General features: G+C 41.1%; 1 protein-coding gene across 1 annotated transcript; it reads left to right on the forward strand.

Moving 5' to 3' along the window:
* The first annotated feature begins 338 nt into the window (after nucleotides 1-338).
* Nucleotides 339-12,833, forward strand: LOC130906058 (uncharacterized). Its single transcript, XM_057819969.1, has 3 exons — nucleotides 339-928; nucleotides 10,991-11,131; nucleotides 12,500-12,833. The coding sequence occupies exons 1-3, from the start codon at nucleotides 535-537 to the stop codon at nucleotides 12,739-12,741; spliced, it is 777 nt and encodes a 258-aa protein (XP_057675952.1). The 5' UTR covers nucleotides 339-534; the 3' UTR covers nucleotides 12,742-12,833.
* The last annotated feature ends 283 nt before the right edge of the window (nucleotides 12,834-13,116 follow it).

A 13,116-nucleotide genomic window follows, 5' to 3' on the forward strand; every position in this document is an offset into this window, starting at 1 on the left:
AAACCAAAGACCCAAGGACACTTTGTACACTGCGTGCACTGTCAGGGGATGTATCTTCGGAAAGAGCTTTGGAGACATGTCCGCAAATGCCCCTGCAGGCCAGAAAAAAAGGATATAAATGAAGATCATGGGAGAACCAAGGACTCATCTCAACATCAGATATCAAGCGGTGTATTGAAGCTACTTGCTGTCATGAAACGAGATGACGTTGGTTCAGTGGTGCGAAATGACTGGTCTATTATGGAGTTTGCCCAGTCCCTCTACAAAAAACATGGACAAGACCCTCTGAAGTACGAGTACATGCGGCAAAGGCTACGTGAAGTGGGCCGTTTGTTGTTGTGCTTGTGGTCCGATTTTTCACTGCATAACCTAGAACAAGCTGTCAATCCTGCAAACTTCAAGAAACTTGTTCAAGCTGTAAAGAAAGTTTCAGGTTTTAATAAAGAAACACACTCATACAAGACGCCAAGTCTTGTCCTCAAATTAGGACAAAGCCTAAGTAAAATCTGTGACATTCTCCATAGTAGGGCTATAATGGCAGAGGATGATGCATTGATGGAGTCCACTGACGTTTTCAAGAAGTTGCTTAGCTCCAAGTGGCCTGAGCTTGTGTCTCACAGAGCCTTGAAACCCAGGAGCCATTACAGAGGACGAGACTGTTTGCACGTTCTTGCTAAGCGCCCTGAGGACCTCAGGTCAACACAACTGACAAATCACGCCATCACTCTCTCACAAGACCTTCATTTCAAAAACAATAAACCTGATCAGGTTGCAGATTTTTTGGGTCATGACACTCGGGTTCACCTCTACAGACTACCGACTCGCTCCACAACACAGCTGGCCAAGATTTCAAAAGTGCTGCTTTCAAAGGAGACGGGGAATCTTGACAGATTGCAAGGGAAATCACTGGAAGAGATTAAATTGGAAGGTTAGTATTACAAAATCTGGCTTTTATAAATATATTTTTTTTGTCTCTTCGTTTTTGTCTTTTAAAGCGGAAATGTGAAGTAAGGTTGGCCAACCATATTTTTGAATAATATCAATGGCTAAACAATAATAAGCATATTTTCGTTATCTTTTTTCAACACAACCCTTCCAGATTCTTTGTTTAACCCATAGCAACGCCATTCTCTTCGGCAATCATCGGAAATTATGTCACACTGAGAAGTGCGAGGGAAGTCTGCCATAGAAGAGTATTGTTTGTTGCATTGCTTCTCGGTAAGATGCCACGGCGGTGTGTGGCGATGTTTTGTTCTAACTCAAACGAAAAGTTGTATGAGTGGCCAAAGGATAGCGGGGCAAGTAAATGGACATCTTTCGTTCGCACGAAGCGAATGAATTTCACGCCATCATCGAGTAATGTTCTCTGCTACAAACACTTCGAAGATGCCTGCTTCCTTAACCGGTCTGCTTATGATCAATGATTTGCCAAAAAGTAAGTGTGATTTTTGGATAGATGACTGATGACTTTGTCAAAGCAGAGCTGCCAACTGTTGTGGAATGAACCGTAGAAGCTAGCGACGTTAGCCAAAAGATAACTCGTGGCAATCTCCGATCATAGTTGTTGTTGCGTTCGCTAGATTAAGCGTGTTTAAATTGTGCTTCATCTACAATCTTGTCCGAAACGGTTAATCCACTGTCAATCGGGAAAGGGGTGTGGATGTGCATATAAGCGGGTCGGCGTCGCGGTAATTCACAGTCACGTTACTGTAAGAGACACACACCGCCAGTGAGTTTGTGCACATTTGTTTGTATTTGTATTATGTATTTCCACCTATATGCTTCAAGCATTGCATCGCATTTGTACGGTTTGGCGTTTCTTTCACGGTGATCCCTTGATAGCCTTCTAGTTTGTGTTTTACGAGAGCCGCTGACAGGTGACAACTAGCACGTTGGCATTGAGTCAATCTCGCAGCGAATCAGCAAGTGGCTCAAGTCATGCAGTGAATCATGGGAAATGTAGTCTCGGGACAACACTGAAGTGGTGCTTTGTAATCTGTTTGCTTGTGTGAAAAAACTGCATTTCCTCACGCCATTAGACACCACTTCCTGCTGAGAGCCCCAAGCTGTGTTCGTATTGTTAGCTCCATGTGTTAATAAAGAAACAAAGTTGTCAGCACGTCGTGTGTTCGATACCTTTGTCAACAAAAAGCTTATAACAAGACTAGAGATGTCCCGATCTGATATTTGGATCGGATCAAACTCTGATACGGGCAAAAAAATGCGCATCGGTATCGGATCGGCTGACACGGAAAAATTCCGATCCAGTTTTTTGAAAGTCCGGTCCGGGTTTCCCAGCACACCGATTTACATAATCCATTCCAGTTTTTGCTTCGGTTTCCCTAAAATCCGGTCTGCATTTTACGGCACACCTTCAACACACTACATGACCGTCTCCCAATTTACCGAGAGACTTTATTGGTAAAAATGTCATCTGTGTGGGATCATTTCACCTTAAAGGACGACAAAGACGAAGAGGCAGAGTGCAACATATGCCACAATAAAGTCAAGCATGGTGGTAAAGCTGTAAGAAGTTTTAATACAACCAACCTAATCAAGCATTTAGCGAAATACCACCACAAACAATATGAGGAGTATGTTAAGAAAACTGAAGACAAAAAGAAAGGTCCTACGCAACTAACACTGGCAGAAACTTTTGCTATGCGTGACAAACTGGCACTCTACAGTCCCAAAGCCCAGGCAAATAACAAGAGTCATTGCCGAAGAATTCGTTCTGGATGACGAGCCATTATCTCTCGTGAGTAAAGACGCACCATCCAACACTTAGAACCATGGTACAACATGCCCAGCTGTCATTACATCCTTGAGCGATTTGGCCGTGGAAGATTCGAGAACGATTCACAAACATCCAAATTCAGATTATTGAATCATGTCAAGTAAAGCGGAACTAATACACAGCGCGGTCTTCGGGACGCAATGAGAAACGGACCGCATTGCGTCCTGAAAGTAAACATCATGTGTTGCGTCCACTCGGTTAAACGTGTTTAAATTGTGCCTCACCTGCGATCTTGTCCGAGAAAGGGTTAATTCACTGTCAATCAGGAAAGGGGTGTGGATTCGCATTTAAGCGGAAGCTGGGTCGATGTGGCTGTCATTCACGTTCACGTTGCCGAAAGAGACACGCACCACCGGTGAGTTTGTGCTCATTTGCTTGTATTTGTATTATGTGTTTTCACCTACTGCATTGCTTTTAGACGGTTTGGCGTTTATTTCACGGCGATCGCTTGATGGCCTTCCAGTTTGTGTCCGCTGAGTTTTGACAGTTGACGACTAGCGCGTTGGGTTAGCGTAGCCATTGAGTCAATCTCACAGCGAATCAGCGAGCAGCGCGGGTCGCGCAGTGAGTCATGGGAGATGTAGTGCCGGGACAGCACTGTATTTGTGCTTTGTAATCTGTTCACTGGTGTGTAAAAACTACATTTCCTCACACTGTTAGACGTCACTTCTTCCTAGTAATTTAAAGCATTGGTCAGCGTTCGTAGCGTGAAGTGTTTAATGATTCGACTACTGCCTTAATGAAATGATGGAAAAATGTGATTTTAAAATAATGCGCAATGTTTGGTTATTGCAATCTTGATTGTGAATGAATTATACTGGACTGTCTCAGAAAATTAGAATACACAATATTCTAATTTTCTGAGACAGTCCTGTATATTGTTCTATGTAAAGGACGTCAGCCAAGGTCGGCCCCCCACATTTTTACCACGCCAAAGCTGGTCCCCTTTGCAAAAAGTTTGGACACCCCTGCTTTAAATGGTGGATTAATGTACAGGACTGTCTCAGAAAATTAGAATATTGTGTATTCTAATTTTCTGAGACAGTCCAGTATAATGTACAGTACAGTATTAATTCATTTATATATTTGTATTAATATATAATTATGATTATTTGTAAATTTATACACATATATGAATTCTTTGTTTGCATTTATAGGTTTATAACCTGCTTGGTGTTTGCTATTTACTACTCCAAAAAATCAACAATAAAAAACCAACAATATACTGTGAGCACAAGCCGAGTTATCCAGTGTGTTCTCTTTTGGATCCCTTTCGGCAGGGGAAAACGCCACAAAAAGCGTAAACGGCCGAACATCATGCTTGTCATACACCCGGGTAATGCCAACGCTCAACTCACAGCTTTAGCTCAACTCATGCCGCTAGATAAAAAAACACAACAATACCTGACTGCTGCTGACAGCCGCTACGAACTACGTCAACATCGTTTTACTGTAGATAACAGATATCATATGTATATAGAACTAGATGCAAGATGATAGACTCGACGGCGTTAGCAACATTGAAGTATTGAAAACTATATGCATTAGTAAACAGCAGCCATCTTAAAGCAGAAGACTTCCTTAGTAGGCTGTTGTAGTGAACCTTCCAAGCGAACCTAATTAACTTTTTATCTAAAATACTCCTAAATCGACAAAGTCTTGACTTGAATCTACCTTCAAAACAGTTTTAAAACTTTCACATGTCGAAAGTAGAGAGAAGGGAAATTATGGAATAACGGTAGCAATTTTAACAACTTTAACTGTTGATTCGCAAAATTAAATTAATTAAATGTAGTTTAAAGCTGCTGATACAGAATGGGGACTTGAGTATTTTATTTACTGTTTTAAAATGTTAACTTGATACTGAAATAGTCGTTTATTTAAACCTGAGAGGCTTTTTATAAAATTTTTGTAACTAATGCACGAAACATTAAAAGCATCTAATAGCTTGGGGGGGTTTGTGGGATTTTTCACTGAGTTTGTTTGTGTGTTTTGCTTTTTTAAGACAGTTTACAATATTATTTCCACGTTTTACTGACTGACTATGCCATTTCTGTTTGTTATTTATAATGTTTTGTGTTTGTCACTGAATAAACAGGTGAGTTTCTTGTTACCAACCATTGTATGTTATTCAAACTCACCTAATTCAGCTGGCTAGTTGTTATCAAGAGTACTAAAACCCTTTTCAACATGAGTCTGACAACTAAGTAAGGAGGCTAAATAACTTTAAACTCTAATACATGCTCAGATAGGCCGGTATCGGATCGGAAGTGCAAAACAATATCGGTATTGGAAGTGAAAAAACTTGGATCGGGACATCCCTAAACAAGACACTATGCACGATCTCGATGGGTCTTGCCTCCATTCAATGTCAGGTAGTCTAGGCACATTGTTTGCATCCTGATTAGCGTCTGGCTAATACATGTTAGGTCCAACATGAAATTCCAACCTCCTCTTCTTCCTCCAACTCTTCAAAAACTTGGATATCCTCCCTTGCGCTCGATCTATCGCTTATATCGCTGTTTGAAGGGCTTTGTATGGCGGCCGTATGGAGCGCTGCCATCGCTGTTCTCGGTGTGACGTATCACTTCCGGGTTGGTCCCCTTTCAGGCTCAAACTTCGGAAACGCGATTATTTTGTCAAATATACAACATATAAATTTTTTTTTTCATGCTTTATTTGTTGGACAATGTTTAATTACTTTAATGGTGACCCTATTTGGCATGTTATGAAATTACTTCACATTTCTGCTTTAGTGTTCTTCTTTGTCATATTTTATCATATACAGTGCCTTGCAAAAGTATTCGGCCCCCTCGAACCTTGCAACCTTTCTCCACATTTCAGGCTTCAAACATAAAGATATAAAATTTTATTTTTTTGTCAAGAATCAACAACAAGTGGGACACAATCGTGAAGTGGAACAAAATTTATTGGATAATTTAAACTTTTTTAACAAATAAAAAACTGAAAATTGGGGCGTGCAATATTATTCGGCCCCCTTGCGTTAATACTTTGTAGCGCCACCTTTTGCTCCAATTACAACTGCAAGTCGCTTGGGGTATGTTTCTATCAGTTTTGCACATCGAGAGACTGACATTCTTGCCCATTCTTCCTTGCAAAACAGCTCGAGCTCAGTGAGGTTGGATGGAGAGTGTTTGTGAACAGCAGTCTTCAGCTCTTTCCACAGATTCCCGATTGGATTCAGGTCTGGACTTTGACTTGGCCATTCTAACACCTGGATACGTTTATTTTTGAACCATTCCATTGTAGATTTGGCTTTATGTTTTGGATCATTGTCCTGTTGGAAGATAAATCTCCGTCCCAGTCTCAGGTCTTGTGCAGATACCAACAGGTTTTCTTCCAGAATGTTCCTGTATTTGGCTGCATCCATCTTCCCGTCAGTTTTAACCATCTTCCCTGTCCCTGCTGAAGAAAAGCAGGCCCAAACCATGATGCTGCCACCACCATGTTTGACAGTGGGGATGGTGTGCTCAGGGTGATGAGCTGTGTTGCTTTTACGCCAAACATATCGTTTTGCATTGTGGCCAAAAAGTTCAATTTTGGTTTCATCTGACCAGAGCACCTTCTTCCACATGTTTGGTGTGTCTCCCAGGTGGCTTGTGGCAAACTTTAAACGAGACTTTTTATGGATATCTTTGAGAAATGGCTTTCTTCTTGCCACTCTTCCATAAAGGCCAGATTTGTGCAGTGTGCGACTGATTGTTGTCCTATGGACAGACTCTCCCACCTCAGCTGTAGGTCTCTGCAGTTCATCCAGAGTGATCATGGGCCTCTTGGCTGCATCTCTGATCAGTTTTCTCCTTGTTTGAGAAGAAAGTTTGGAAGGACGGCCGGGTCTTGGTAGATTTGCAGTAATCTGATGCTCCTTCCATTTCAATATGATGGCTTGCACAGTGCTCCTTGAGATGTTTAAAGCTTGGGAAATCTTTTTGTATCCAAATCCGGCTTTAAACTTCTCCACAACAGTATCTCGGACCTTCCTGGTGTGTTCCTTGGTTTTCATAATGCTCTCTGCACTTCAAACAGAACCCTGAGACTATCACAGAGCAGGTGCATTTATACGGAGACTTGATTACACACAGGTGGATTCTATTTATCATCATCGGTCATTTAGGACAACACTGGATCATTCAGAGATCCTCACTGAACTTCTGGAGTGAGTTTGCTGCACTGAAAGTAAAGGGGCCGAATAATATTGCACGCCCCACTTTTCAGTTTTTTATTTGTTAAAAAAGTTTAAATTATCCAATAAATGTTGTTCCACTTCACGATTGTGTCCCACTTGTTGTTGATTCTTGACAAAAAAATTAAATTTCATATCTTTATGTTTGAAGCCTGAAATGTGGCGAAAGGTTGCAAGATTCAAGGGGGCCGAATACTTTTGCAAGGCACTGTAGTATATTCCGTTCAAAGTGTGTTTGTTTTACTCGATGTAAATTTGGAGGTTTTCGTCTGAAGTTTTTCACTGCTTTTAGTCTGTAAAATATCTAAGCAGTTTAAGCGCTTACTTGAGGGTTTGTTGGCGTGAGAACAAAATTTAAATTCTTTAATAGTAACAGGCAACTGAGGCAGCTTCATTTAACAGCAGAGGCAGACTGATTCACGGACCGGCGAGGTTCAAGTTAGTCCCCGGAGCAACTTCCTCCCACCAGGTCACTCCTACCAGCAAAACCTGATAATCATGTGGTGGTAACTATTATGGTAACTATGCTAAGAAACCTAACTTGTAAAGAAGATTGAGGGTCAATTTGGTGGCTTTTTTTTTTTTTTTAAACCATCATATCAACATAGTGAACACATTTCTACAACTCTTTAACCAAATGTTTCCTAAAATGTTCGGTTACAAACGACAACCCACCGTTGGCATTTTGAATGAATTAATAGGTCTGAAACCGTTTGTTCTACGCAACAAACCAAAATTAAGTCCGTGTCTACAATTTATCTATTTATTTTAATTTATTCACAAACAGCACATGAACAGGACGCACTTGTAACGTAATTTACCTATGTGGTAAGGTAAGGTTGGTTATCATCTTTCCCAGAGCATGTGAAGGCAGCATGACCAAATGTACCGGAATTAAGGGCGCTTTCACTTTAGACCAAGAGGACCAGGGTCCGGTTGGAGAGCTACCTCGCAACAACACTTGCAAATGACTTGTTGAAAAGGTTCAGCATTCTCGCTGTGCCAACCGAACTTTCCGAGTAGCGTCACAGGGACGAAAGGCGTATTTATTGCTTGTACAAATAGAAGAGGAAATACCTCCCTTCTGGGAGGAGAGGGAGCGTCAGAGCATGGTGCTGTGTAATGTAGCATAAATTAAGTCGCCGCTTGGTCAGCGCAGGGTCGCTCCCTCCTGACTCGATGCCGAGCGAACTGTAGTATACAAAAAATGCATAGGTAAAAATTTCACCACAAAAGGGAACCGTGTGGTACCTCAAATCAAAAAGCGCAATCTCTCTCACTTTCGTGACTTTTTGAACTGTCAAATTGTCTTCCAGGAGAGAGATTCTCAGCAACAGTCACTCTCACACAGGAACTCAGGAAAAACGTGCAATACACAACCGCCACATTAAAACCCGATTCTGTGTATCAAATGCTACTGCTTGGCGCAGCACAACAACATTTGACCATGTTTAATTCTTTGTCCTTTTGCCATTGTTGATTTTGGGCAGTGTACGTGATGTATTTCCACTTCCAAGGATGCACTGTGTGTAGTGTCACAGCTTGAAGCATCCCTACACATAAAGTAGGTAAAGCTCACCCTGCTCCGGTTGCATTCACAAGTGAAGCAGGGTACGCTTGAAGCAGACAGAGACCCACCATTTTTGAGCGGACCATAGTTCGTTTGTTTGTTTGTTCAGAAGCCGACTATCTGAGAAAAAGAACTCCGTTAAACAGTGCTTGTGTGAAAGCGCCCTAATTAAAAACTACTGACTAGGCCTGTCTCCATAACAAATTTTAGTGTGCGATGATTTATCTCATAAATTATTGCGATATGCAATATTATTGCGCCCCCCCCCCCTCCCATTTTTTTAACACCAGTTTACAATAACACAGTGAGAATACAGTATACTGTAATTTCTGGACTATTGGGCGCCCCTGATTACAAGCCTCACCCAGTACATTTTTAAAGGAAAAACCATTTTGTCCATACATAAGCCTCTCCTGGCTATAAGCCGCGTGTGCCCACTTAGTAACATGAGATATTGACAAAGAAATACACAGTTTTCAAAATTTTAATAACACACCTTAACTTTTCGTTCCAAACAGCGCCAGCAAACACGGCAGTTATATAGCAGCGGCACGGAAGTTACATAGCATCAGCACGGCGGTACAGCACAAATTGGGCTGGTTATTGAAAACATAAAAGTCTTTGTTAGCAATATTCATCTTCCTCCTGTGCACTCAAACCATGGAAGTCTTCACCCTCAGTGTCGGATATGAAGACTCTGAGATACACTTCGCCACGCACCTACTCAGTCTCTCCTTCGCCGTCGCCTTCAATGTCTCCCATAACGAGGCAAATGCACTCCTGAGCCCATACTGTCCTCTTCAGCTGTCCTTTTCGAAACCCGTTGGTGATGGCGGACTTCTTTCACACTGCTTCACGCTGCCAGGCTCCCCCGGCATACCTGTGCAATAGCTGCTCTTCGCATTAGGCGAGTCTTGGCAAACAATCTCTTGCCGCGAGTCGTCAAAACTTCCCATACAACTCGGATGGCCAATTGAATTTTTTCTAGCGTTCTCCATGATTCAGATCTGCCAATTCTACTCATGCACAAAGACGAGGGTCTGCCACCTCTATTCATGCACAACGTACAAAGTTAAACCACCGGTCATAGTGCAAACAAGCGTCTTCCTCGACACTTATATTCCACGTGTCTCACTCCTACATTCCATGCTCGAGCGCCCCGGCCGGCCGTCAGAAAAATGCACAAATTGGCCGCATCATTGCACACGCCGCAGGATCCAAAATGAGGGAAAAAAGTAGCGGCTTGTAGTCCAGAAATTACGGTATATTAATAGATCAAGTACACCCATTTAAACGTGATAAATATTTACTCTTAAATTCGAAAATACTTTTTAAGAAATCACATCTAAAAACAATAGACCATGCCTCTTAAGTAAAAGACAACAATATTAATACCGCACAGAAACAGAATAAATAAAATGTGTTTTTCAAGAAAAAAAAAATGCACTTAATAACTTAAACATTTAGGCAAATGAAAACATTTCCCCTCTTAGCTTCTGCTATGGTGTTCCATAGGGATGCAACGATACAGTTAAGTCACAGTTCGGTACGATTTTCGATACGGGGGACACGATTTTCGATCCGATTCAATACATTTAATGCGCTGAAAAAAAAATTTTTTTTTTTGTTCTTTTTTTTTCCTTTTTTTTGCTAACGAGCAAAAATTAAATTGCCGTCATATAAACATGCATTTTAGTGCATAATATTTATGTGCATACTTCTTACTGATCTGAAGAAATGTTATATAAAAGTGCTGAGAACAATCTCTACTGTTTGTAAAGTGAGGCGGGGCACACTGTTGATTGCTACAGCTCTCTTAGCAGCTAGGGTTACTACATGAGCAAGACATCCTATTTGTGGTCCAAATCCATCTGTGTCACGTACTGAATAAACAATATTTGCAGCATTATCTATATGGTCACTGGTATGGATTGATTTGGCCTTCTTAACTTCCATTCAGTCATGGCGGTTTATAATTCATCGATGTAGTATATGGACTACGTGTCCCATAATCACTCTGGGCTCACATAGCCAATGGCATGGGACGTAGCTCATCTAGCTTGCTATTTCATGATATCTAATGTGTGCGCACTTATTAAAAAAGCAAACACTACAGTCACGTCTGCTAATTATTGCACAACACCAGCGACAATCAACTTTCCTAAACAGGACGAGTTTGAAGCACAGCGCTCTTTCTAGTACTTCAACACTCAAGTTGATCGAACCATCAGTATTTACTCTTGGATAAATTGACCCAAGCTTTGGGTTCTTGAAGTTTGGCGTCTTTTTAGAAGTATGGCTGTTTCAAGATTTGTGGTCTAATTGATTCAACTGTGCATTAGGATCAATCGTTATCATCTGATTTCTTTTATTTTACATATCCAACTTTACAAATGAGTATTCCTGATTTATTTTTTAGATGAAATCATATTCAGAGATGCTGAGGAAAAAGACTGTGAGAACAAATCTGAGGATGTCAATGGCACACCTACAGCAACAGGGTTTGCTTCATCTAGCTCTATAAACACACAGCAGGTCCAAGACACTGAGGATGGTGAAGGTAGGTCATCGCCATCAGTTATGTTTTTATTGATGAAATCTATTTTTGCCATTAAAAAACAGCATCAGTTGTGTCATCCACTGTAAATGAGTTACAGGAGTGCTGTCAGCATTGCTGCAGAGGTTGAAGAGGTGTGGGTCAGCCTGTTAGTGCTCAGACCATACGACGCACGCTACATCCAATTGGTGTGCATGGCTGTCACTCCAGGAGGAAGCCTCTTCTGAAGACTGTACACATGAAAGCCCACAAACAGTTGAACACATGTCCACAAAGCACATGGATTACTGGAACCATGTCCAATGAGACAGACGGGCTTTCTTGTGTACAGTCTTCAGAGTGCGGCGTATGGTCTGAGCACTAACAGACTGACCCTCCACCTCTTCAATCTCTGCAGCAATGCTGACAGCACTCCTGTAACGAGTCACATGACATCTTGGAGGGAAAATGACAAGCAGTACTTAATTTGGACATTTAGGGATGTACGTTTTTTCAGAGGGGTGTACTCACTTTTGTTGCCAGGGGTTTAGATATTAATGGCTATATTTCGAGGGGAAAATACAGTAAATTAACTCTATAATATAAGCTGCACACAGACTACTTTTCATTGTGTGAAAGATTCATTTCGTCAGTGTTGTCCCATGAAAAGATATACTTAAATATCTGCAGAAATGCGAGGGGTGTACTCACTTTTGTGATACACTATACTCCCATTGTACTTGTTCATTATGTTTTATTTATTAACTCACCCATGCCTCAACTGGACCTTACCCAGGCCAAAACAGGACTTTTCCTATTGTTAAAGCAGGATGATATAACATCGTACACGTCTCATGAACGAGGTTTTTGTCTTTTCATTTTAAGTGCGCTAAATCAATTGTTAAAAGTAAACTAATGAAGATTGCTGCTGTAATTTCATTCTTTTGAGAACCCATGCAACTTGCTATGATCCAAGGTTTTGGACAGGTGTGATCCTAGTGTGTGGCCACAGCGTACATATCTGATGTTGCTCACAGTGGTCCTCAGTGTGCTCAGGGAGCTTGTGTGTCAGCTCAGACATATGAAAAATTAGAGGGACATTGCTTGTGACCTGTTTGTCCTTATGTCACCTAGCTACAATTTTTTTTTTTTTTTTTTTAAGCCAATGGCACGCAGTTTATTCTGGTTGTTCATATTGAGCAAATAAAAGTATTTTCATTGTCAGGGTTTGGAGGTGGCGTAAGACTTCATTTGCAAGTGGTAGTCAGTTAACAGAATAATGAATCGGAAAAATGAGTAGCTAGGAAACTGGAATCACGTGTGGATGAAGTCTTGACAACTCCATGTAATCAGCACATTCAATCTGTGTGATATTTTTATCGTGTTTTCCAGGTAAGATTGCGGATCGAAAAAATGAAGGAAGAAGAGGGAAAAAGAAGACCTGGTCAAAGGCAGAGATCGCTGCAATAATGCGCCATTTTAAGGAGTACATCAATAAAGGGAAACTAGCCCCAATGAAAGAATGTCGTCACTGCAAGCTTGTGGAGGGTTCTGTACTTGCACAGAGAACAGTGCAAAATATCAGAGACTTTGTAAGAAACCGGGGAGTAGCTGCAAAGAAGAAGTTAAAATAAGAACGGTGCAAACATCTTTCAATGTTAACTTGCATCTTCCTGTTAGATCTGTGAGCAATAGTTCCTGATAAATTTGCCATCGCGACCCTGCAAACCACGTTACATTTGGAATAAAGTTTTATTTACTAGAGTTATCGGGCCTTTTTTTGCCTGTGGCGCTGTGCGTTTTTGTTGTCGTTATAAAGTTCACAGAAAAAAGTTTGGAATTCAAGACAGAGCCGCCACCTTTGTTTGTGTTTTAGTTTTTTACTTTTTCTTGGTAAAACTTCATTTTGAGTTTTATTGGCCAAAACGGGGCACATTGAGGCAGTGTGACGAGCGTGAAACCACCAGGCAAATTGTTGTTTTCCAACATGTTTGTTTGAAAATACATGA

Source organism: Corythoichthys intestinalis, chromosome 17 (assembly GCF_030265065.1).
Source record: "Corythoichthys intestinalis isolate RoL2023-P3 chromosome 17, ASM3026506v1, whole genome shotgun sequence".
NCBI classification, from domain to species: domain Eukaryota; kingdom Metazoa; phylum Chordata; class Actinopteri; order Syngnathiformes; family Syngnathidae; genus Corythoichthys; species Corythoichthys intestinalis.